Raw genomic sequence first — 22,658 nt, 5'->3', positions numbered from 1 at the left:
CAGGAACAGACTTGATATAACAAAAAGAGGTGACCTTTGACTATCAATATCCACTTTGGAGACTGACATCAAAAATCTTACACAGGAACTTCAAACTCAAGAATCACACAAGAATTTTCTTATAAGAATTTTTTTTAAATGTCATTTTATTAAGTTTTCATATTCTCAAGTTTATGCTTAAGGTTCTCTAATGACTCATTGTGTACAAACCATTGTGCTCCAAGAATCTATTTAAATTTTTTTGTAATATGTATGTTCATGTTTTCTTCTTTTGTTCTCAAATCACAAGCCATAGTTGTTATGCTCAGAGAAAAAGCCTTGTTTTCTTTTCACCTTGAGTAACATAATATATATATTTTTTTATGAGGTTGGTAGAAGTATGGAAGAAACCAATGATATTTGACCGCTTTACAGGGAAGGGGGCCCCATAAACTTTGACAGAGTCCTAAGGGGGCCAAAGCCTAAGGGCGGCACAGTTGGCGTAACCATTAGCACAACGCCTTTACAGCTCCCTTTGAATCCAGCACTGTCTTTAAGGACTTTATACATTCTCCCCACGTCTGCGTGGGTTTTCTCCAGGGGCTCAAGTTTCCTCCCACTGTTCAAAAATGTACCGGGGGTGTAGATTAATGGAGATGAATTGAGCGGCATGGGCCCATGGGCTGAAATGGCCTGTTACCAAGCTGAATGTCTAAATTTAAATAAATAATTAATAGCCCCCCCCCCAAAAAAAAAGGGTTGAAAATGGCTCCTTTAGAACAGAGATGTGGAGAAATTTCTTCAGCCGTTAGTTGGCAGATATCTGTGGAGACAAAGTCATTGGGTATATTTAAATCTAAGGGTGATAATTCTTGATTAGTAAGTGTGTCAAAGGTAGAATCGGCATCAGAACAAATCTAATCAAAGGGCATTAGGATAACCGTGGGGGGGGCACTGATTTTTCGACAGCACTGGACAAACAAATGGGGGTGGCAGTGGCAACGTTGGACTGACAGAAGAATAGGATTGAGAGGAAATATACATCAGTCATGATGTGAATTATGGAACTGACTCGATGTGCAGAGTGGCCTTACTGTGCTCCTCCATCTTACAGTACACTGTGTGCTTTTAAATATAACGCCTCCAATTTCTTTGCCTTACAACTTTGCTTCTCGTATTTGTCTCTGTGTTGTGAGAGCTTAAAATCCCTTTCTAAACTTTCTCTCCTATTTTCTGTTCTGAAGATTTCAGTATCCTCTCCTGTGGCGTGCTTCCCTTTAACTTTACCCATACTTTTCCAATCTGTGGAATCCATCCCAATATTATTTTGTTTAAGCCCTATCCACAATTCAAGCTATGTGATTTGTCAGGACCCTGGTCCTAGACCAGATCAGGTGAAGCCTGTTCCATTGGAACACCTCTTTTCTTCTAATTACTAATGCCAAAGCCCCATAAATCCAAACAAACTTCTCCCAAGCCAGACTTTGGCCAGTATATTTACTCCCTAATCATATTGAACCTATGCCTATTTGCATGTGGCTCTGGAAGCAATCCAGAGATTATTATCTTTTTGGTTCTTAATTTCATCCAAAGTTGCTCAATCTCCCTCAACAGAACCTCTTTCTTTGTTCTACCTACATTATTGGTAGCCACATGGACCACCACAACTGGATCTTTTCCCTCTCTAAATCCTTCAGGTCAGATGAGATATCCTGACCCTACACTGGCAGGCAACACAACCTTAGGCACTCTTGATTCTCACTATAGAGGGTAGCATCCATTCCCCTATGTGTATTATCCCCAATTATCACTACATTCCTCTTTTCTCCCCTCCACATGAATAGCTTCCTGAACTATGGTGATATTACCCCAACTCTCCCCCCACAGAGAGTAAGAATCTCAAGGGTTGAGACTCCTTGAACCTCCCAACCTGCTTCACTTACAGTCATTCCCTCATATCCATGATCACAGTCCGAATTTGAAGCAGTAACTGCCTCCTGAAGCACTTGGGAGTGTCCAGGTAACTCACCCCCTCTGAGGTGAGTCTCAGTGTTTGAAGCTCAGTTTCCAGGTTAAAACTTGATCTCTATGAAATCACCTACAAATTTGATGAAAGTTCACTATCAGTGAGTAAGGAGAGGTTTAAAGAATGACACAAAGCTGAGTTATAAAGTGTATTTAAGACAAAGGGTAATAAGTTCTGAGATATTGAGGGAGTTATGCAATATAAGGTTCTTAGAGGAAAGAGTTGCTGGGATAAGAGATTGGTGATGATCTTATTGAATTCCAGAGCAAGAGTGAGGGCCTGAATGACAGGGTGAAAGAAAAAAGTCTGCAAATGCTGCAATTGTAGTTAATGCACAAAATTTCTGGGAAAACTCAGAAGATCCTGTGAAATCAATATGGGCAAAGATATATAATGAAGAGGTCAGGCTTGAAACATCGGTTATATATCTTTGCCTCCTATGGACACTGCGGGACCTGTTGAGTTTCTCCAGTATTTTTCTGAATAGACAGAGTGTAACGGGATTGCTACGGTTATAGCTCGAGGTAGAAAGAAGATTCGCACACCAAAGGAGTGTAATTGACACTGACTTTATTGGGTTGCAGCTCTGCCTTTTATAGGCAGTCGGCTGTGTCACTAGGGCGTGGCCTAAGTGAGGTCAGCTGGTGATTGGTTGTCCTGGATACGCAGGCCTGGATTGGAACCCCTGCGATCCGCTGGCTGTGATTGGCCAATTTGACTGTTATTCCTGCAACCTACGGGAGCAGGCATCTCATCCCGCATGTTGTCTGCCCAATTGTCGTGTTCGACGACTGTTTGCTGTATCGGCCTGTGGAGTGGGCCGCGAGCCGCTACACGAGTCTCTTTTAATGTCTTAACCTGTTGGAGACTGGTAGAGACATTGAAAACTTTTTGTTGTCCCTTAATATTTGATTCCTGCATGATGACTTCTTTGAAAGATCCTTTCCATGAGGTAGGAGCAGTTCTTTCTCATTATTGGAAGAGTGAATCCTTCACATGGAATGTGATGGAATATACCTGTTGTGTTTCGGATCAATGCGAAATGGAATTTGATAGGACCCTCATAGAATTTAATGCTTCAAATCACAATATAACAAAGGCAGGTATTTGAATCAACAACAAACTGTGCAGCTGTTGGAAAGTGATTTTGAGATGTTTTTCTTCCCTTCTCCCCAGCCTTTTTATTCAGACACCTGCTCTTTGCTCATAGCTTGAAGAACGGCTCAGGCCTGAAAAGTTTGTGATATATCTTTACCTCCTGTGGATGCTGTGAGAGTTCCTCCAGCATTTTTGTGTTTTTACTACAGTCACAGTGAGAAATTTGAGAATATTTGCATGGATGCCAATAAATTTGGATTCTTTCTATTTTTCCAATTTTCCAAGACACTTAAGTGAATTTTGATGCTTGGGGTGAGATTCAATCATTAGCCTGAAATACTTAGTTTGATGTTTTAATTTGTTTCTTATCTTTGAAATTTGGTTGACAGGAACTATGGGGACTGTTGGGCACGGAAACCAGTATCAGTTGAAACTAATTTATGAGCACAGTCTTCAGCGGACAGCTTGCAACTTTACATTTGGAGGTTTTGGTGGTGTGAAAGGTGAGAATATGTGCTAGTTTTTCTCATGCTTGTGTGAAGCTTGTGAAAGTTGAATTATGATCAATGGAAAGAAAACCACTGTACAGCACACAATGGATTAATGTTGGTGGGACAAGTGGAAGATCTGCATCTAGTGGCTGTCGCAAATGTTATACTTTAATCTTTTTAAACATTTAGTCCTAGGCTGTCTTTCATGATATGAAGGAAAAACCAATATGACACCTGGGTCCAGTCCAGCTCTATAAATTCTTGTTATCATCAGGGTAACGAAGTTCTAATTCTCTGAAGATTTGTTGCTACATTTTTTTTGCCCCTGTAGGATTGCCACAACCTCCTTTGTATATAATCATTTAAATACTGAATGCTCTGCTTGTTCTCAGCAGGAAGAGCAGAGTAATTTATGACAATCACCATTTTGGTTGTCCTCTGCTCAACTTGCTTTACACCTAGGTTTGTGTGGCTCGGTATGACAGCAACACCATACTCAAATCTGCTGTTGGTAGCACTGTAGTGGGCTGTATAAAAGAGGGTGATGAGTAAGCATACAAGATGGAGATTGAAAACTTGGCTGACCAGGGAGCTGATTGTAGACTTTGCAAGGGAGTTGTACAATCATTAGATCAGAAGTGAAGGAGATGAGCAATTTTAAATTCCTGGGTGTTATATCTTAGAGGTCCTTTCCCTGACCCATCATATTAATGCCATCATGAAGAAAGTACATAGGCGCCTCTACTTCCTCAGGAGTTTAACAGGTTCGATACATCATCAGAAACCTTGGAAAGCTTCTACGGATATGTAGTGCAAAAATATATCTCCAAGCTCAGGAATAGTTGCTACCCCTCAACATCAAAGTCCTGAACAATAGACTCATTCAGAGTCTATTGTGTATAATTTGTGTACTTTGTTCATTATTTATTAGTGAATATTTACATTTCTGTACTTGCACAGTTAGCTTGTTTACATTTCTTTCTTCTTGAGTACAGTTTCTAGTTACCAGTAATTAGAAGCTCTGCTTGGCCCATAGGAAAAAAATATCTTAAGGTTATATGTGATGTCATGTTTGTACTCTGACAATAAATTTGAATTTTGAACTTTTTTTCTGCCAGTTCAAACTTTTGGTTTATTACTTGCCATGTTACAAAAATCAAGGAAACCATTCCTTGAAGCACCTTCATTTGATCACCTGGGCAGGAGCAAAATATGTTGATTTCATTTGAGGCCAATTGCAACCCATTTGTTGTGAAAAAGCTAGTGTCATAACTTTGAAGCAACAACAAGTTTCTTTCTGGTGTTTCTTCACAAGTAGATTAGTCTACCAAAGGATAGATTTGATTTTGTACAATGGTAAAATTCTCCAAATGCATTGTTAAGACTACCCAGAATCAATAAGATCTCACAGACTTTGAGTTAAAAGCCACTAAAGATTTTTTGCTACAAGAAAAAATGATTGGCAATAACACAGGTTGAATCATGTTGTAGTTTGTCAAAGGATGTCATATTGTTTGTGTGTTGATGCCAATGGGGGAAAAAAATGAAAAAAATCAGAAAATTAATGGATTGACAAATTATTCTATGGTGTCTATGTACATGAATCACTAAATGTTATCTTGCAGTTACAGCAAACCATTGGAGAGGCAATAGTAGGTTGGTCTTTATTGTAAAAATGTTTGAGTACAAATGTAGAGTTTCCTTGTTTTGAACATAGAACAGTACTACACAGTTTCAAATTTGAAAAGGAAAAGCTGATATCAAGTGTGTCAATATTTTAGTGGAACAAAGGAAATTACAGTGGTATGAGAAAGGAACTGGCCCAAGTTGACTGGAAAAGTAAGCTAGATTGAGGGATGGCAGAGCAGAATTGGATGATATTTCTACGAGAAATAAAAAAAAGTGCTGGATAGATATATTCCAAGAAAAATTTGTTTAGAAAAATGGCACAAATTTGGCAAACAAGAGAGGTTAAGGCTAAAATAAATGCAAAAGGGAGGGCATACAAGGAAGCAAAAATTAGTGAAAAAATGGAGGACAGAAATTTTTAAAAGGACAGAAAGAGACAAAGAAAGTCATTAGGAAAGAAAAGATGAATTATGAAAGGAAGTTGGCAAATAACATACAAAAGGATACCAAGAGTTTTTTTTTAAATATATACTGTAAATATTTGTGTATAATGCAAAAAATATTTCCCCCTTTTCCCCTCAAAAATAGGGGGGATCACATTATACACGAGTAAAATTAAAAAAAATTTCTGCAGGTGGGCAAGCGGAGTTGGCAGCGCGACGCGGGCGGGTGAGCGGTAGTTGGCAGCGCGACTTGGGCAGCCGGCTGGGCGAGGAGTAGTTGGCAGCGTGACTCAGGAAGTTGGGTGGGCGGAGAGACGTGAGCGCAACTCAGGAGGCCGGGCGAGTAAAGAGACACGAGCTTGACTCAGCAGGGCGGGTGGGCGAGCATAGAGACGTCAGCGCGACTCAGGCGGGTGAGGGGAGGGGGGTTGTATTATACACGGGGGTAAAAAATTTTCCCCTCAAAAATGGGGGGAGGACGCATTTTACATGGAACACGTTGTACACGAATATTTATAGTAGATGTGTAGTACAAAATATTTCTCCAAGTTCAGGAATAGTTGCTACTTCTCAAACGATTGAAATGATGCTGAATAAATTCTAATGGGTAACAAAGAGATGACAGAGGAACTAAATGAGTATTTTGCGTCAGTCTTCACTGAGGAAGACAGTAGCAATGTACCTGATAGTCGGAGGTATCAGGGAATAGAATTAAGTACAGACAAGATTACTAAAGAGATAGTGCTTAGTAAGCTAAATGGACTAAAGGTAGATAAGTCTTCCAGACCAGATGAGGCACACCCACAGGTTCTGAAGGAAGTTGCTTTGGAGATTGTGGAGGCATTAGAAATGATTTTACAGAAATCAATAGATTGTGGCATGCTTCTGGAGGAATGGAAGGTCGCAAATGTAATTCTGTTGTTTAAGAAAGGAAGGAGGCAGGAAAAAGGAAATTATAGGCCTATTAGTCTGACATCAGTAGTTGGAAAGTTATTGGAGTCGATTCTCAAGGACAAGGTTATGAAATACCTCTAGGTGCATGACATGATAGGAATTTTTTTTAAGGAAATCTCAAATAGGATGGACAAGGGAGAGGTTGTGGATGTTGTGTATTTGGATTTTCAAAAGGCCTATGATAAAGTACTGCATAAGAGCTTGCTTAATGTGATGAGAGCCCATGGAATTACAGGAAAGATTGGGTGGACCATTGGCAGATAGGTAGAAAGCAAAGGGTTGGAATTAAGGGATTCTTTTTTGTTTGTTTTCTTTTTATCAATTTTTATTTTGGATTCATTTGGAAAATATAGGTTTCAACATGGTTATGATAGATTAATTCAATAACTTGTTTCTCATGTGGATTAAGAAACTGTCTAATGTAGCTCCATCAATTTTTTTATACCTATATATGGGATGACTTGTTATGTGTTTTCCTTAAAATTTGTATGTAAGTTTATATGTTAAACTCAACAAAAATATTTTAAAAAGAAAGAAAAGGACAGCACAATTACCATAGTGGTTAGTGCAACACTGTTACTGCGCCAGCAACCATGGTTCAAATCTGGTGCTGTCAGCAAGGACTTTGTACTGTGACAGAATATAGATATGTTTTTGGGAGATAAATTGGGGCAGGTTTTCTAGTGTAGGTCACATACAAACACTTTAAAACAGATCTTATTTAAAATACTGGAGCCCTGCTCACTAGATAGGCTGGCACCAAGAGCCTTTGCAAAAGCTTTGGAGAGGGCCCAAGAGACTTCACTAATGGATTGTTGTTTACAAAAAAAGCCAACAGATGAAAGAACTTGTTGGAGCCGCAAGCTGTCTGGAGTGGAACTTGCTGTTCTAAGAGGTTCATGTGGTTTTGCAACCAGAGAGAGTAAAACAGACTATCTCTCTGAGTGAGAGAGAGAGAAAATTCAGTTCTGCAGTTTTACAGTCAGCTGTAGCAACTGGGGCTGAAACAGGACAAGCTGGCAAGCTTGTAGAAAACCCCATTTGGAAGACGGGTTGTGAGTGCTTAGTTCAGCCTGGTCAAAGCCCTTGTGGTTCATGCAAGAGGAGAGGACTGGCTGCCTAATGCTACACTTGAAATAAGAGAAAAAAAAGGAACTCTTGGTGACTTGAGAGAAAGAGGTTATCATCTGGAGAACCTTGAGGGGGCAAGTTTCGTCAGCAAGACACTGGAGTGGTTGATTAAAAAAGGAATCAGTTGTGGATGTCCTGGAACAACAAATCTCTCTCAGAAAACCAACAAGAACCTTCCTGAGCGATAACCATTTACCTTTCAAGCACCAAAGCCTGGTGAACTTTATAAATGTTAAATTCTGTGCAGAGTATGAATTGCCTGCAACCAGTGAACTTGGAGGAATGAGAAGTGAGATTGGACTGTGAACCAATGAACGTTTTTGAACTTGCATACACGTGCGCTTAGAATTAGAAGGGGGTTAAGTTAGGTTAGTTAAGTTAATAGTAACAAGTTAAAGTTTGATCCTGTTTTCATTTTTAAAGATAATTAAAAGCATCTTTAGTTTAAATAACCATTTGTCTTGGTGAATATCTATTGCTGCTGGGTTTTGGAGTCCTTTTGACCTCTAACCCCTTTTCTCTGTGGGTTTCCTCCAGGTGTGCTGGTTGTCTCCCATCCTTAAAAATCTATGGGGGTAGTTGGGTGTAATTGGGCGGTATGGGCTCATGGGCCGAAAGGGCTCATTACCATGCTGGATGTATAAATTTAAATCATAGTGGAGTTACAGGACTGCAGATAGTGGAATCAGGAACAGAAACAAACTGCTAGCAGATCTCGAAAGAGACTGAAGATGTCTAATACCTGTCAATCAATTACCTCTATCTATTATTCTTCAGCCCTCTGTGGTTCACTAATCCCTTTACTTTGGCCCCTATCTAACCCCTGCCAATCTGTCTATATTATACCAGCTATTTTTCCTCTGTGCTGTAAGTCTTGATGAAGGATTCCAGCCTGAAATGTCAGCAATTCTTTTTCTCCCACTGATGCTGTTTCACCTACTGACTTCTTCGAGCAATTATTTGTTGTTCAAGGAAATCATTTGGTCAGGCAGCATCTCTGGGGTGTTGGGGGGGAGAAATGAATGATTGTCATTTCAGGTTGCATCAGGACTGAGTGTGGAGAGGGCCTGTCTAAACAGGAGATGGGGAATGATGAAGCAGGAGCAAGTAGGTGAAGGATGACAGGAAGCTGTAACTGGAAGGCAAGTGATGAAGTTGGGAGATAGAGGTACATGGGTGATAGATGGATGCAGACAAGGTTTAAAAAAAGGGGCCATAAGGGGCCAGATGGGAGAGGAGAGGGTGAAGTTGGAGACAGGAGCTGAAAAACAAAGTGACAAGAAAGGCTAGAATCTGACATAATGAAAATAGTAATGAGGACCATTAAGAGAGAGAGATAAAGGGCAAATAGAACCAAATGGGAGAGGGGACTGGAAGATTCATAATGTGGGTAGTAGGTGGATGGAACCAGGAAGGTGAGGGGGTGAAAATGGGTATTGGGGAGCTGGAGAAGTGGGATGGGAAAGGGAACAAAAATAGAGGACTGGAAATGGTTCAGATGGATGGAGAGAGAGGAGAAAAATGAGGGGGGTGGGGGGTTGGGTTGTCGACCTTTAGGTTGTAGATCACCCGAACAGAATATGAGGTGCTTTGAAGGTGGAGTTGGACAACTGTGGTAAACTCAACTATTCTGTTATGGCATGAGTGTACTTTGCCTGAATCTACTTTGGAACTAGCAGTTCATTTCTAACTCGAGGATGGTGACAAACAATAATTTCTTTTTAAACCAGTTCTTTATTTTCCATTTTTATTACATATCTTTTTGATTTTTCTCATGCATTCACGTTTCCAATGTCACCTTTGTTTTCTTTATTCCCTATATTCCTTCATAATTTTGCAGTTTCCTGATACAATGCTTATTCTCTTCCAATACTTGAGAGTGAGAAGGAAAAATTCTGAAGACAAGATGTGTGTTATATTAAAAGTTTTTGGCTGTTTTGCACTATCATTTTACTGTGATTTTTTTAAAAATAGGTCGTGACTTAATTTGTATTCAGTTCATGGATGGGATGCTAATGTTCTTTGAGCAGGAAAGCTTTGCTTTTGGGCGTTTCCTGCCTGGCTGCCTTTTGCCAGGCCCACTGGAATACTGCTCCAGAACCGATTCCTTCATCACTGTCTCCTCAAGTCGACAAGTTGAAAGTTACAAGTAAGTCTTCTCATTGCTTTGCTTTTCTTCTGTATTGCGATACATTGAGGAGAAAAAAAAGAATGAACCCCAAATGAATTTTTTTTCAACACTAATCTCAGCTATTTTTTTGAAATTACACTTTTGTCAAAAAATAAATTCCAATATGTGCAATTGTTTTGGATTTGGCTGGAATAAGCTTATTCTCTGGACTCTGGGCAGATCCTGGTGGATTGGAAGACAAAAAAACTTCTCACCACTGTTTTAAAAGGATGTAGGTATGAGGCAGGTAACTATAGGCCAGTTAACTTAATGTCTGTGATCAGGAAAATGCTTGATGCTATCTTAGGAAGAATTAGCAAAGCACCTGGATATAAATTGTTCCATCAGACACAGCATGAATTAAGGACAATTTGACAATTTTTGGGAGTTCTTTGAGGATATAACAATCACAGTGGATGTAGGGGAACAGTGAATATAGTATCTTGGATTTCCAAAGGCATTCAACAAGGTGCTGCGTACAAGATTTATCCATAAGGTAAGAATGCATGGAGTTGGGGACCATGTATTAGCATGGATAGAGGATTGGCTAACCAACATAAGGTAGAGAGTTGGGATTATCTGGTTGGCAATCAGTGGTGAGCAGAGTGCTAGATGCCTGCAACTGTGTACATTCATGTGTAGTGTATCAAAAGTTTGCTGATTACACAAAACTGAATGGAAAAGCAAACTGCAGAGATGCAGAGTTTGAAGAGAAATATAAATAGGTTAAGTGAGCAGATGGAATATAGTTGGTAAATCTGAGATTCTGCACATTGGAAGAAAAAGTATAGAAGAGCATATTACATGTTGAAAGGTTGCAGGATGCTGTTGTGCAAAGGGACATGCATGAATCACAAAATATTGGTTTGCAGGTGTAATAGATAATCAAGATGACAAATTCTGGTTGTTGAGGGCAGAGCTAGGAGACAAAGCCTCAAGATTTGAGGGGGAAGATTTAGGATAGAGATGAGAAGGAACTGCTTTTTCCAGAGAGAAGTGAATCTGTGGAAGTTTCTGCCTAATGAAACATGAAAGCAAATATTAAAACATATATTAATTAAATAATATATAATTAATTGATTGATTATATGCCACTAAGGCAGAGTTAGATAGAATTTTACATTGTAGGAGAATTAAGGGTTGTGAAGAAAAGGCAGGTAGGTAGAGTCTACGTTCTAGTCAGCCATGATCTTATTGTATGGTGGTGCAGACTTGATGGGCCAGATGGGTGTCTACTGCTCCTATTTGTTATCTTATTGTATTCTTATCACTGAACCTTTATTCTCTTTTTTATATAAATATACTAACAAAATCTCTGTTGATCATGCCATGAGAAGCATATTTCCCTCTCTGTCACATGATATTTTTCAGGTAATAACTTATGTTCTTGTTAACGCAACAACGATATAGTTTCTAAGTTCAGCATGTTCAAATCTTGTACTCTTATAAAGGAATCTGAAGACTACAAATTAGAATACAACATACAGATTACATTTGCGTCGTGCATTTAATGTAAAAATATATAAAACAGCAATTATATGCTAAAATATATTATAATTGAACTTAGTGCGAATGTACATAATTATTTTTTCCAATTATTTTGATTTATTTTTGCTGTCTTCTCCATAACTGAAAGAACAGAAAAAGTCTGCTCTTGGCTGTCTACCCAAAGCAGCTTTAAGCTGATTTACCTGGTATAGTTCTGTGAAAGTAAAATGAGGAGAACTGACAACTCATTTCTCCTCTTCTTGTGCCAACCCAGGCAATCGGATTTACTGAAAGCAAACAGTGAACTGCTGGAGAGAACTTGGTGGGTCAGGCAGCATCCGTGGGTAAAAATGGTCAATGATTCAGACTCGATCCCTTTATCGAGACTGGTCCCACCGAGTCTCTCCAGCATTATGTTGTTTGTTCAAGATTCTACCATCTGTAGTTGTGTTTCTTGGTTTTACTGAAGGATTGGGTTTAGATACATAACAGTAGGAGCACTGTTATCTTGTTACCTTGGTTTAATACAAGTTAAGGTCACTTTTGGTCTTCAGTGGGGTTTAAATGTGCATGTATATCAATAGTGCAATGCTGGCATGCTTATAGCACTGCATTGTCAGCCAGAAGATTTGTTTCATCTATACTATTGTCCTTACCAACTCACATTTTGGAGAAAGAATATTGAAATTAAATTTCTGTTGATGTGACTACCTTCTACCTGATTTTACTTCTAATAGATTAATTCTGACTATCAAAGGAATTACCTTTAAATTTAGACATAATATGGTAATATGCATTTCTATCCCATGAGCCCTTGCCACCCAAATACCTGAATTAACCTACAACCCTCATTTTTTTTTTAATTGAAGGGTGGGAGGAAGCCAGAGTACTCAGAGGAAACCCATGCAGACACAGGGAGAATGTACAAACTCCTTACAGACAATGCCGGATTCAAACTCAGATCACTGACATTGTAATAGAGAGTGTTTGCAAGTTTTAATCACTTGAAACACTGCAATAATATTGCTCCACTAACTCTAGGGAGTACAGATGAAGCTGATAAGTTTTTAATTTAATAATTTAAGCACACATTACTTTAGTGTGTTACGAGCCCGGAAGACCCCAAAACCCAGCAGCAATAGATATTCACCAAGACAAATGGCTACTTAAACAAAAGATGCTTTTAATTATCTTTAAACATGAAAACAGAATCACACTTTAACTTATCACTATTGACTTAACTAACCTAACTTAACCCCCTTCTAATTCTAAGCACATGTATATGTAATATGTGTGTAAATTCAGAAAAATTCTTTGGTTCACAGTCCAATCTCACTTCTCATTCCTCCAAATTCACTGGTTGCAGGCAATTCTTATACTCTGCACATAATTTAACATTTATAAAGTTCACCAGGCTTTGGTGCTTGTAAGGTAAATGGTTATCGCTCAGGAAGGTTCTTGTTGGTTTTCTGAGAGAGATTTGTTGTTCCAGGACATCCACAACTGATTCCTTTTTAATCAGCCATTCCAGTGTCTTGCTGACGAAACTTGCTCCCTGCAGGGTTCTCCAGATGATAACCTCTTTCTTTCAGGTCACCACAGAGTTCCTTTTTGTTTCTCTTATTCCAAGTGAAACATTAGACAGCCAGTCCTTTCCTCTTGCATGAACCACAAGGGCTTTGACCAGGCTGAACAAAGCACTTAAAAACCTGTCTTCCAAATGGGGCTTTCCACAAGCATGCCAGCTTGTCCTGTTCCAGTCCCAGCTGCTTCTGCTGGCTGTAACACTGTAGAAGTGATCTGTCTCTCTCTCTGAGAGAAAGCCTGTTTGACTCTCTGCTTGCAAAATCACTTGACCCTCTAAGAACAACTCCAGACAATCTGCGGCTCCAATCAGATCTTTCATCTGTTGCCTTTTGTAAACAACAATTCATTAGTGAAGTCTCTTGGGCACTCTCCCAAGCTCTTGAAAAGACTGTTGGCCCTGGCATGTCTAGCTTTGGGCAGAGCTCCAGTATTTTAAATAAGATCTGTTTAAAGTGTTTGTATGTGACCTACTCTAACAAACCTTTCCCAATTTATCTCCAAGAAACATATCTATATACTTTGTCACAAGTGAACCAGTACTGCAACCCACTAGTGGCAATGTTTACTTTTTCAGTGAAGCTTCCCAGAGTTCAGTTAATTTATTTATTATTTTATCAAGTGTACTGAGATGCAACGAAAAATTTTCTTGTGCATACTATTCAAAGGCTGCCATGTTTTGGTGCCATCTTATAAAGAAAGGATAGAAGACCGTCCTTCAGAGATGGCGAGTGGTTAAGGATAATGCTGCCTTCAGCAATGTAGACGAGTTTGTATCCAGCTGTTTGCTCTCCATTGCATCCCTGGTTCTGATCCCCAGTGGTTCCTGCAGCCTGGTGGGAGGTCTGGTCTCAAACACACTTTACACCCCTAGGTCCTGATTCACAGCAGTGCCTACGTCTTCTCTCCCTCACAACCCCCATCCTGGGCCCGATTCCCAGTGGTACTTGCTGCTGATGGGAAATCTCCTCTCAGACGCACTCCCAACTCCTGGTCCTGATTTCCAGTGTTGCCTGCAGCATGGTGGGAGGTGTGATCTCAGTCACACTCTCTACATATAAATTATATATTTTTAATTATGTATGCTTGAAATAAACAAAAAGATTGGTTTAACTTTTTTTGTTTCTATAACCTGCTGAGCTGCTGCCTACTAGGCTGATATTTGAACCCAGTCTTCTATAGCTCCTATATTTTCACTAAGTTGCAGCTGCCACACTTCTGCTTGGACATTTATTTGCCCTCATTCATTCTTTAAATTCCTGCTCCTTTTTACTCCTTTAAGTGGACTATAATAGTCATTCAAGTCATTCAAGTAATCGGGAAGTAGCAATACCTAGTTAACAAACCCTTGGGAAATTGACTGCTCACAATTCACCTTTTCATTATTTCTGATTCCCCCCCCCACCCCCTTCTCCTTCTAATAAATTGTAAGCTAACCCTCAATTTCAAGAGCAGTCTCTGCCTTACTCATGGCATCTTATATGGGACATCCAAATTCTGTGAAATATAAATCTAATTTTGAAGGGAGTCCATGGGATTAACTTGTTCCTCTTGGTGAGGATTGGGAGTGAGAAATTATTGATTAAAATGTAAGCCAAATGATTGAAATACAGTTGATGAAATTTTGATACTGGAGGACAGGGAATATGGAGACAAATTCAAAAAAACCATCATGGAGATGAAATTTCATTGATATTAAAGCTGAGAAACTAACAGTTCTTTAAGGAAGATGCAGAGCAATTGGAATAATATTTGGTTGTTTTCAGAATTCGTACAGATGACGCCAAATGCTCATGTCCTGTTGCAAATGTATTTGGCTTTAATTGTCTTTTTTCTTGATACTGAGTGTTCCTGAAAATAGCCTTAGCTCTTGATCCTGAGCAGCTTCAATATTTTGGATTTAAATTGTTTTATTAACATTTGATGAATAAAGTTCTTGAAGCACAATTAGAAAATTCTGTGTTACCTCTTTTACCAGATACCAGGTGTTAGCTGTTGCCACAGATGCAGAAAACAAGCATGATTCTGAGCACCAGAAGTTAGGGTCTGGAAAGAGACTCATGGTGAGCTATTGGTTTCATTGCCTTTAAACACATCCAATAATTTATTTTGAATGCATCTTAGCTTGTTTCCAAATGCCAGCAGGCATTTGAACCTTCCCATACAACCATAACCATAAACGAGACCACGAAAAGACCTGTCTGCACTATTGAAAGATTTTTTCTTGCATTTACTGTAACTGAATTATTATTTTTGTTTTATATGCATTTTCTATCTATATTGGGGTTACTTAATGGACACAGGTAACGTCTGCTATTTGAAAGTAGAGTATTTCTATGAAACTTTTTATAAGCTGAAATGGCATAAATCGAAGAAGCAATTACCATAAATTTATATAGGAAAAAAATTTTGAGCATTCCCAGACCCCAAAAAATAACCTATCAAATCATACCAGATTCATCTGATGCAGTGGTTCCCAAACTTTTTTGGGCTGCTGCCATCCCCTTCCAGGACACATCCCTCATGCCCCCCCCCCACCACACCCACACACACTTCTCTTTCTTCTTCCTCACCCACTCACTGCCTCTCACCTCCTGCCTCTCACCTCCAGCCTCTCATTCCTCAGCCGGCACTGCCTGTGGGCCTCTCTCCTTGGGCTGACTCCTTTTGCCCCAGGTCTTTCCTTCTTAAGCCCCCTGCGCTTGGTACCTCCCTTGCTCTGTCCACCCTTCCTCCTCTTCCTGTTCGCTCTCAACTTAGAAAAAGGCCGAAGCCAAATACAACATGGAGGCCAACTCTTGCGAGACCTTCTTGTCTCTGTTTACAGTATTTTACTCACTGTTGCCACCCCAAATCTGGCCACGGCAACTGACAGCCTTTCTGGATAATGTGACTTTTCACTCGCCTTTTTTCGTAAAAGCAAAAATCCTCTTTGGATTAGCTAAAACAGGCAATAATGAAGGTCTTTTGTGAAAGTGGAGTAAAATGAATGTTCGAAAAGCAGGGGATACCTGTAGTATTGTGTATTTTATTTAAACAGAGTATCCATTTTGCTGCAGCAAATAAGGATTTCATGCACTTACCTTTTTTCCCTAAAATAAACTTTAGTCACAAAAAATGTGCAAAGGCACACAATGCTGAATCTTTTTCAATTCTTAATGTCATATTCCCATATAAATTTATTTTCTGTACCCAGTGCTATCCATTAATTATACAACATAGCACCCTTGCCACCCCCTGAGGTTACTCTCCACTCTTATTTTAGGGGCTTCCCCACTGGTCTCAGTCCTAAACTGTAGTCCTTCTCAAATACCCCTCATGTTGACTCCGCCAAGCCTCAATGCATCCCTCAACACATACTTGTGCAGCCTGGAATGTGCCAGTTGGCAGTATTTCCTCACTGACCAATTGGTACATTTTTCCCCTAAAATAAACTTTATTCACAATAAAATAAACACAAAACAATGCAGAGTCCTTTTATGTTTGTAGTGTAATATTCCTATGTACATTTCATTTCTGTACATTGTAGTGTCAACCATTAACTATAGCATCATTACCATTAATGTGGCCTCTTGGGTTACACCCCTTCAGTTTGAGTGGCCTCCCCACTGGTCTCCGCCCATCAACGCCTGACAGTGGAAGGACCCTACACTGTGTTTCATTTTAACTTAATGTGCAAGTCGTTGACCCTGAGATATTTTGTTATGTGTATATTTAGAAGCATTTTTCCTGCATAGGGAATACTTGTATCTGATTCAAAGAGGAACTGGAAGGATTCAACAGATCAGACAGCATTGGGTTCATGACCCTTTTCAAGACTGAGAAGAAGAGATATAAAAGGGAGAAGAAGGGATTGCTAGAAGGGGCCAAGAGGTTCAGACTATTCCATGGATGCTGCTTGACCCACTGAATCCCTCCAGCTTCTCTATATTTGGTTGATTCCAGCATCAACAATTCATGCATTCCTCCACGTTCACCTGATGGAATGCTGGAGAAACTCATCAGGTCAAATAAAGAACACTGTTTGATCTTGTGAGTTTCTCCAGCATTGTGCTTTTACCACTTTGAGTTAAACTGATTTAATATGATTTTGACCTGTGCATCATTTTGCATTTCCAGAAGGACTGGATGGTGAACATTGGTGAACAAGCATTAGACATATGCATAACATCGTTTAGCCAAGCTGCTTCTTCCATATTGGTACTTGGTGAGAGAAACCTTTTCTGCTTCAAAGAAAATGGACAGCTTCGCTTTATGAAAAAGCTGGAGTACAATCCCAGCTGCTTCTTGCCATATACTTCAGGTATCTCAAACGAATTCAGTTTCTAGATAGTTACAGATGTGGGATATTACTTAAGCATACTTGGCTTGCTCCCCTACGGAAGATTATAAATACAGAGACTCGAATCTCTTCCGTCATGTTTTGGATTGCTAAACATTTAAATGGTTGATGCATGGACCAAAAGCATTATGAAGCTTTCATTCCTGCAGTGCCATTCCTCACCACAGTGTCCCAAACTTCTTTGCTCCTAGTTCAGTAGTGTATGGAGTGTTGCCATTGCTATAATTACATGTTGTTAGCCCAGGCAACACCAGGTGCTTTACCTCTTCCATTTCTGCCTTGCAGGATTCCAAACCTCCTGCCACATGAAGCAGGAATATGCTATTACATTCAATTTAATGTCATACTCAGTTTTGGCTATCAATTTCCTCAAGTACGGCCCTAAGGTCTGAAGCCTGTTCCCAATACCAACTCTCACCAACTTGACAAAAAAGCACTTCCCTTGCTTATGGATTGTTTGCTGTTCTTTCAGTTTCATTTGCATGCAATGTTGGAACAAGTTATTTTAAAGCTTAGGGGATGGAGAATGACAGGGATGGGGGGGTGATGGGCGTCGAGTGGGGGACAGGGGATGACCTACTCCCACCTCAACCTACCCCCACCTCAAATGTCCAGTCTCTGAAAACACTGCAGTATAAACACCCTGCCTGTGTTAACGGCCACTCCGGAGGTAAGTATGCTAATTTTTTTGGCTATTTCTCCTGTGTAAAGATGGCAAATGTTTTGCACCTAAGCCCTTCGTCGGGAATCTGAGCCTAAGTCGCTACCTTGAATCATGCATCATTCTGTTAAAAAAGGGATTTCCAGAATTTAAACCCTACTAAAGTGGAGTTATCTGCAAACTTGTAGGTGGGTCAAAGCAGTGATCGATGTACAACAATATATTCCTTCCTCAAAAAAAGTATTAAATCCTTCCTACCCCATAACCCTCTATTTTTCTTTCATCCATGTGTCTGCTCTTAAATGCCCCCAGTGTTTCAGCACCACCACCCATACTCCTGATGTCTCCCCTAAATTTCCCTCCCATAACTCTGTATATCTATCTGTCCTCTGATCCTGCCTTGGGAAACAGGTACTAGCTGGCCACCCTCTCATAATCTTGTAGCCCTCTGTCAAGTCTCCTCTCTTCCTTCTATGCTCCAAAGAGAAAAGTCTCAGCTCTGCTAACCTTACCTCGTAAGATTTGTTTCCCAATCCAGGAAACGTCCTGCTAAATCTCCAATGTACCCTCTCCATAGTTTCCACATCCTTTCTATAATAAGGTGACCAGAACTGAACACAAAATTGGGTCTTACCAGAGATTTGTAGAGTTGCAACGCAACCTCTCTACTCCTCAGCTCAATCCCCTTGTTAATGAAGCGCAGCATCCAATAGGCCTTCTTAACTATCCTATCAACCTGGGTGGCAACCTTGAGGGATGTATGGATTTGAACCCCAAGGTCCCTCTGTTTATCCGAACCCTTAAATAACCGACCATTAACCCTGTACTCATCCTTCTTGTTTGACCTTCTAAAATGCATCACCTCACACTTATCTGGATTGAACTCAATCTGCCACTTTTCTGCGGAACTCTGCATCCTGTCTATCTCCTCTTGTAACCTTTGACAACCTTCAGTTTCATCCACAACTCCTTCAACCTTCGTGCCATCACAAACTTACAGACCATCTTTCTGCCTCTTCATCCAGGTCATTTATAAAAATCACAAAGAGCAGGTGTTCCAGAACAGATCCTTGCAGCACTCCATTAGTCACTGACCTCCAGGCAGAATACTTTCCTTCCAATACCACTCTCTGCTTTCTTCCTACAAGCTATTATTTTTACACAGCCAAAGTTCCTCTGATCCCATGCCTCATGACTTTTTGGATGAATCCCTTGTTGATGACCTTGTTAAATGCCTTGCTAAAATTCATGTAGACCACATCTACTGCCCTACCCTCATCAATTTCTTTTGTTATCTCCTCAAAAAACTCAATTAGACTCATGGAGATACAACCTTCCTTTCACAAAGCCATGCTGACTATGCTTGAGTAGACTGTACTTCTCCAAATGCTCATAGATCCTATCCTGAAGAATCCTCTCCATTAGTTTATCACTGATGTAAGACTCACTGGTCTATAATTCCCAAGATTCTCCCTATTACTTTTTTTAAAAGTACATTTACCATTCTCCAATCCTCTATCACCTACCCTGTGGCCAAAGAGTATTCAAAGATCATAGTTTCTGCCCCAGCTATCTCTTCTCTCACTTCCCACAGCAGCCTGGGGTATATTGTGTCCAGCCCAGGGTCTTGTCAATCTTGATGTTTTTAAGAAGATCTAACACTTTCACTTCCTTAATCGCCACATTGTCCAGTACACAGGCCTGTTCAATTTCGACCTCACCATGATCAAGGTCCTTTTCTCTTGTGAATACTGACGTAAAGCACTCATTTAGGACCTCCACAACCTCCTCTGTTTCCAACCACATTTTATCCTTTAGCGGTTCCACCTCAATCTCGTCATCCTTTTGTTCTTTAGATATGCATAGAATGCCTTGGGGTTCTCCTTATGCCTTCTTTGAGCTCTCCTAAGTCCTTTCTTAAGCTCCTTCCTGGTTACCATATACTGATCATGATCCTTCCCTGCTTCCTATATCTAATGTATGCTTTCTTTTTCCTCTTGACTAGTTGCCTGACCTTTTTCGTCAGCCTTAGTTCCCTTTTCCTACCATCTTTTCCTTGTCCCAGTGGGAACCTGTCTTGAACCCTAAACTTCCTCCATATTACTTTTGTGCTTTCACCCATAAACATCTGTTTCCAATTTATTCTCACTAGTTCCTGCCTCATCCCTTCAGAATTAGCACTTTCCCATTTTGACTGTTTTTATCCTTTTCCATGGCTATGTTGAAGCTAAGGGAGTTGTGGACACTTTCACTAAAATGTTCCCCCACCGAGAGGTCCACCACCTGACCAGCTGCATTACCAGAACTAGATCCAGTATGGCCTCTCCTCTAATCAGCCAGTCCACATGCTGTGTCAGGAATTCTTCTCGTACACACTTGACAAATTCAGCCCCATCTATCCCTCTTGCCAGTTATTAGGGAAGCTGAAATTATCCATAACTACAACCCTGTATTTCCCCCACCATTCTATAATCTGCTTGCTTATCTGCTTCTTGGTATCCCGAGGGCTATTTGGGGTCCTATAGACTACTCCCATCACAGAGATAACTCCCTTCCTATTTCTGACTTCCACCACGCTGACTCAGTGGACAATCCCTCTGTAGTGTCCTCCCTTTCTATAGCTGTGATATGATCCCTGACCAGTAATAATAGTTTCCCCCAACCCCCCCACCCCCACCTCTTTTCAACTTCCCATCCTATTCTTTTTAAAACACCTAAACTCCGGTACCCTACATTAGCCAGTCTTGCCCTTCCTCTGGCCAAGTTTCAGTAACGGCCATAACATCGTAGTTTCACGTACTGACCCATGCTCTAACTTCATCCCCTTTATTCCTTTAACACCCTATCTACCTGTCCTGCTACCTTCATGATCTTTGGACTAAGGTCCTTCTGTTCCTTTATGCTACAGAGCTTACAATGCATTTAATCCCTTCCCCACAATACCAAACTTTGGCAGTAATGGCTTCCCTTTTCCAACACCAACTTTTATAAGTTTTGATGGTAGATTCTGAAATTCTGTGCTACTTAGTGATTGAATGGTTTGAACTCAGTCATCATAATTTATAGCTTGAAAAATGAATTTCTGCAATCTGGTGAAGACCATGATATCTTGATTGTTCAAGATGCATGATCAGCACCTACCAATGTCATCTGGACCATGAATTAATCATGCGTCACCTTGTTAAGTGAGTGGAGTAGGATAGAGAAAGAAACCACTAGCACTGTGCTTACTTGCAGCTTTTAAAGAGGTAGTGAGTTGCAACAGTATCAGAGTGGACTTCAAATAAAATGCTTTAACATGCATGTCTGCTTTATTTGAAATACTGCATGTTCTCGTTGAGGTGGAGAGATTTAATTTTTTTTTCCAAATATAGACTTTATACACAATAAATTATTTACATAAAACCGTTCAAAATCTCTTCATGCCCTTGGTGTCATGTTCATACCTTCCCATCATTTTACATTGTTACAGATGCTCTCTATACCATTGCCACCCCTGTGGCACCTTGTTGTTACTTCCCCTCGATCTAAGCCCCTCAATGCCCAGTGATGAAAGGACTCTAGACTGTGGTTCTTCACCACAGTGCCCTTGCATTGGCTGCACTAAGTCTCATTGCAGCTCTTAGCATATACTTTTACAGCCTGGAATGTGCCAGTTGGCAGCATTCCCTCACTGACATTGCCATGTGCTGAAAGACCAATGAGTTTTGAGCAGGCCAAAGAGCATTTTTCACAGATATGATTATCCTCCAGCAGTTCTAGGTCTTGCTCTGCATGCGTCCCCAGGAACACTCCATGCTTCTGCTGGAATGAATGGTGACAAGGATACTTGCATCCTTCTCCACACACTCTTAGTGAATCTGCATTCTGCAAAGAAGTGGGTGACTCTCCATTCCACTGTAGTCATCTTGGGGAAAATGTGTGTTATGGGTGACATTCCTATTGTACAGGAAGGATCTGACTAGAAGAGCTCCTCTCAACACCACTCTGGCAATAAGGCATTCTGCCAGATGACCTAGACAGCCTACTCAGGGAATCGCTCCAGAATTCATTGAGTCTTCACCTCTCTGTGTCTGCAGGATGTTCTGTGCTGATCACTGCCTGATGGACTTGTGGTCAAAGGTATTTGTGTGGAATTTTTTTTCCCCACAAATGATAGTGTGGCAAAGTCTAGCTGACTGCGACATTGCGCAGGAATGTTGCCAGGCCTATCCCATGCAACACTTTGGAGAGAGAGAATCTCAGCATAGAATGGGACTTGGTGCCCTCATACTTTGGTTCCACACACAGTCTGATGCATCCAGCCACAAAGATGGTCATCAGGATGAGGTCCACATTGGATGCGCCTTTGTCACCGTTGTCTGGTGACTTGTACATGGTGACCATCTCCATCTTGTTCCCCATATGAACTGGAAGACTGCTCTGGTGTCTGTCGGTGAAGGTGTGAGGGAGAGATGAATGTAGCAAATAAATTTGGCTATCAGGAATTTCAGTGGTGTGGAAGAATGAAAGTTGGTGCTATCCTGAGGTGATTTTTCAAGTTTACGGAGGGACTGAACATTTCCTTGGGCAAATAGAAAAACACAAAAACTGTAGTTGTAATCTTGAACAAACAATGAAAAGCAGCGAGAACGCGGGTCAAACAGTAGAAATGATCAGTGC

At 40.4% G+C, this 22,658-nt stretch overlaps 1 protein-coding gene and 1 long non-coding RNA gene across 26 annotated transcripts in view; one reads left to right on the top strand and one right to left on the bottom strand.

Annotated features, from left to right (window-relative positions):
- Positions 1 to 22,658, top strand: part of bbs9 (Bardet-Biedl syndrome 9) — a 516,876-nt gene that overhangs the window by 52,491 nt on the left and 441,727 nt on the right. For 19 of the 20 annotated variants that reach the window (XR_011352170.1, XR_011352169.1, XM_069921046.1 and 16 more), the window contains 4 exons: positions 3,493 to 3,606; positions 9,726 to 9,900; positions 14,972 to 15,056; positions 17,113 to 17,296. Coding sequence is in view for 18 of the 20 variants with exons in the window: in XM_069921046.1 (XP_069777147.1) it covers positions 3,493 to 3,606; positions 9,726 to 9,900; positions 14,972 to 15,056; positions 17,113 to 17,296 (558 nt within the window). In the remaining 2 variants the exon portion in view is untranslated. The remainder of the gene's footprint in view (positions 1 to 3,492; positions 3,607 to 9,725; positions 9,901 to 14,971; positions 15,057 to 17,112; positions 17,297 to 22,658) is intronic. The other variant, XM_069921040.1, reaches the window with a different exon arrangement.
- Positions 9,482 to 22,658, bottom strand: part of LOC138755297 (uncharacterized) — a 55,124-nt gene continuing 41,947 nt past the window's right edge. For all 6 annotated transcript variants that reach the window (XR_011352172.1, XR_011352175.1, XR_011352173.1 and 3 more), the window contains one exon: positions 9,482 to 9,929. This is a non-coding gene — a long non-coding RNA (uncharacterized lncRNA). The remainder of the gene's footprint in view (positions 9,930 to 22,658) is intronic.

Source organism: Narcine bancroftii, chromosome 2, assembly GCF_036971445.1.
Source record: "Narcine bancroftii isolate sNarBan1 chromosome 2, sNarBan1.hap1, whole genome shotgun sequence".
NCBI lineage: Eukaryota > Metazoa > Chordata > Chondrichthyes > Torpediniformes > Narcinidae > Narcine > Narcine bancroftii.
The sequence above is the reverse complement of the archived record's forward strand: the minus strand, read 5'-3'. Positions and strand labels throughout refer to the sequence as shown.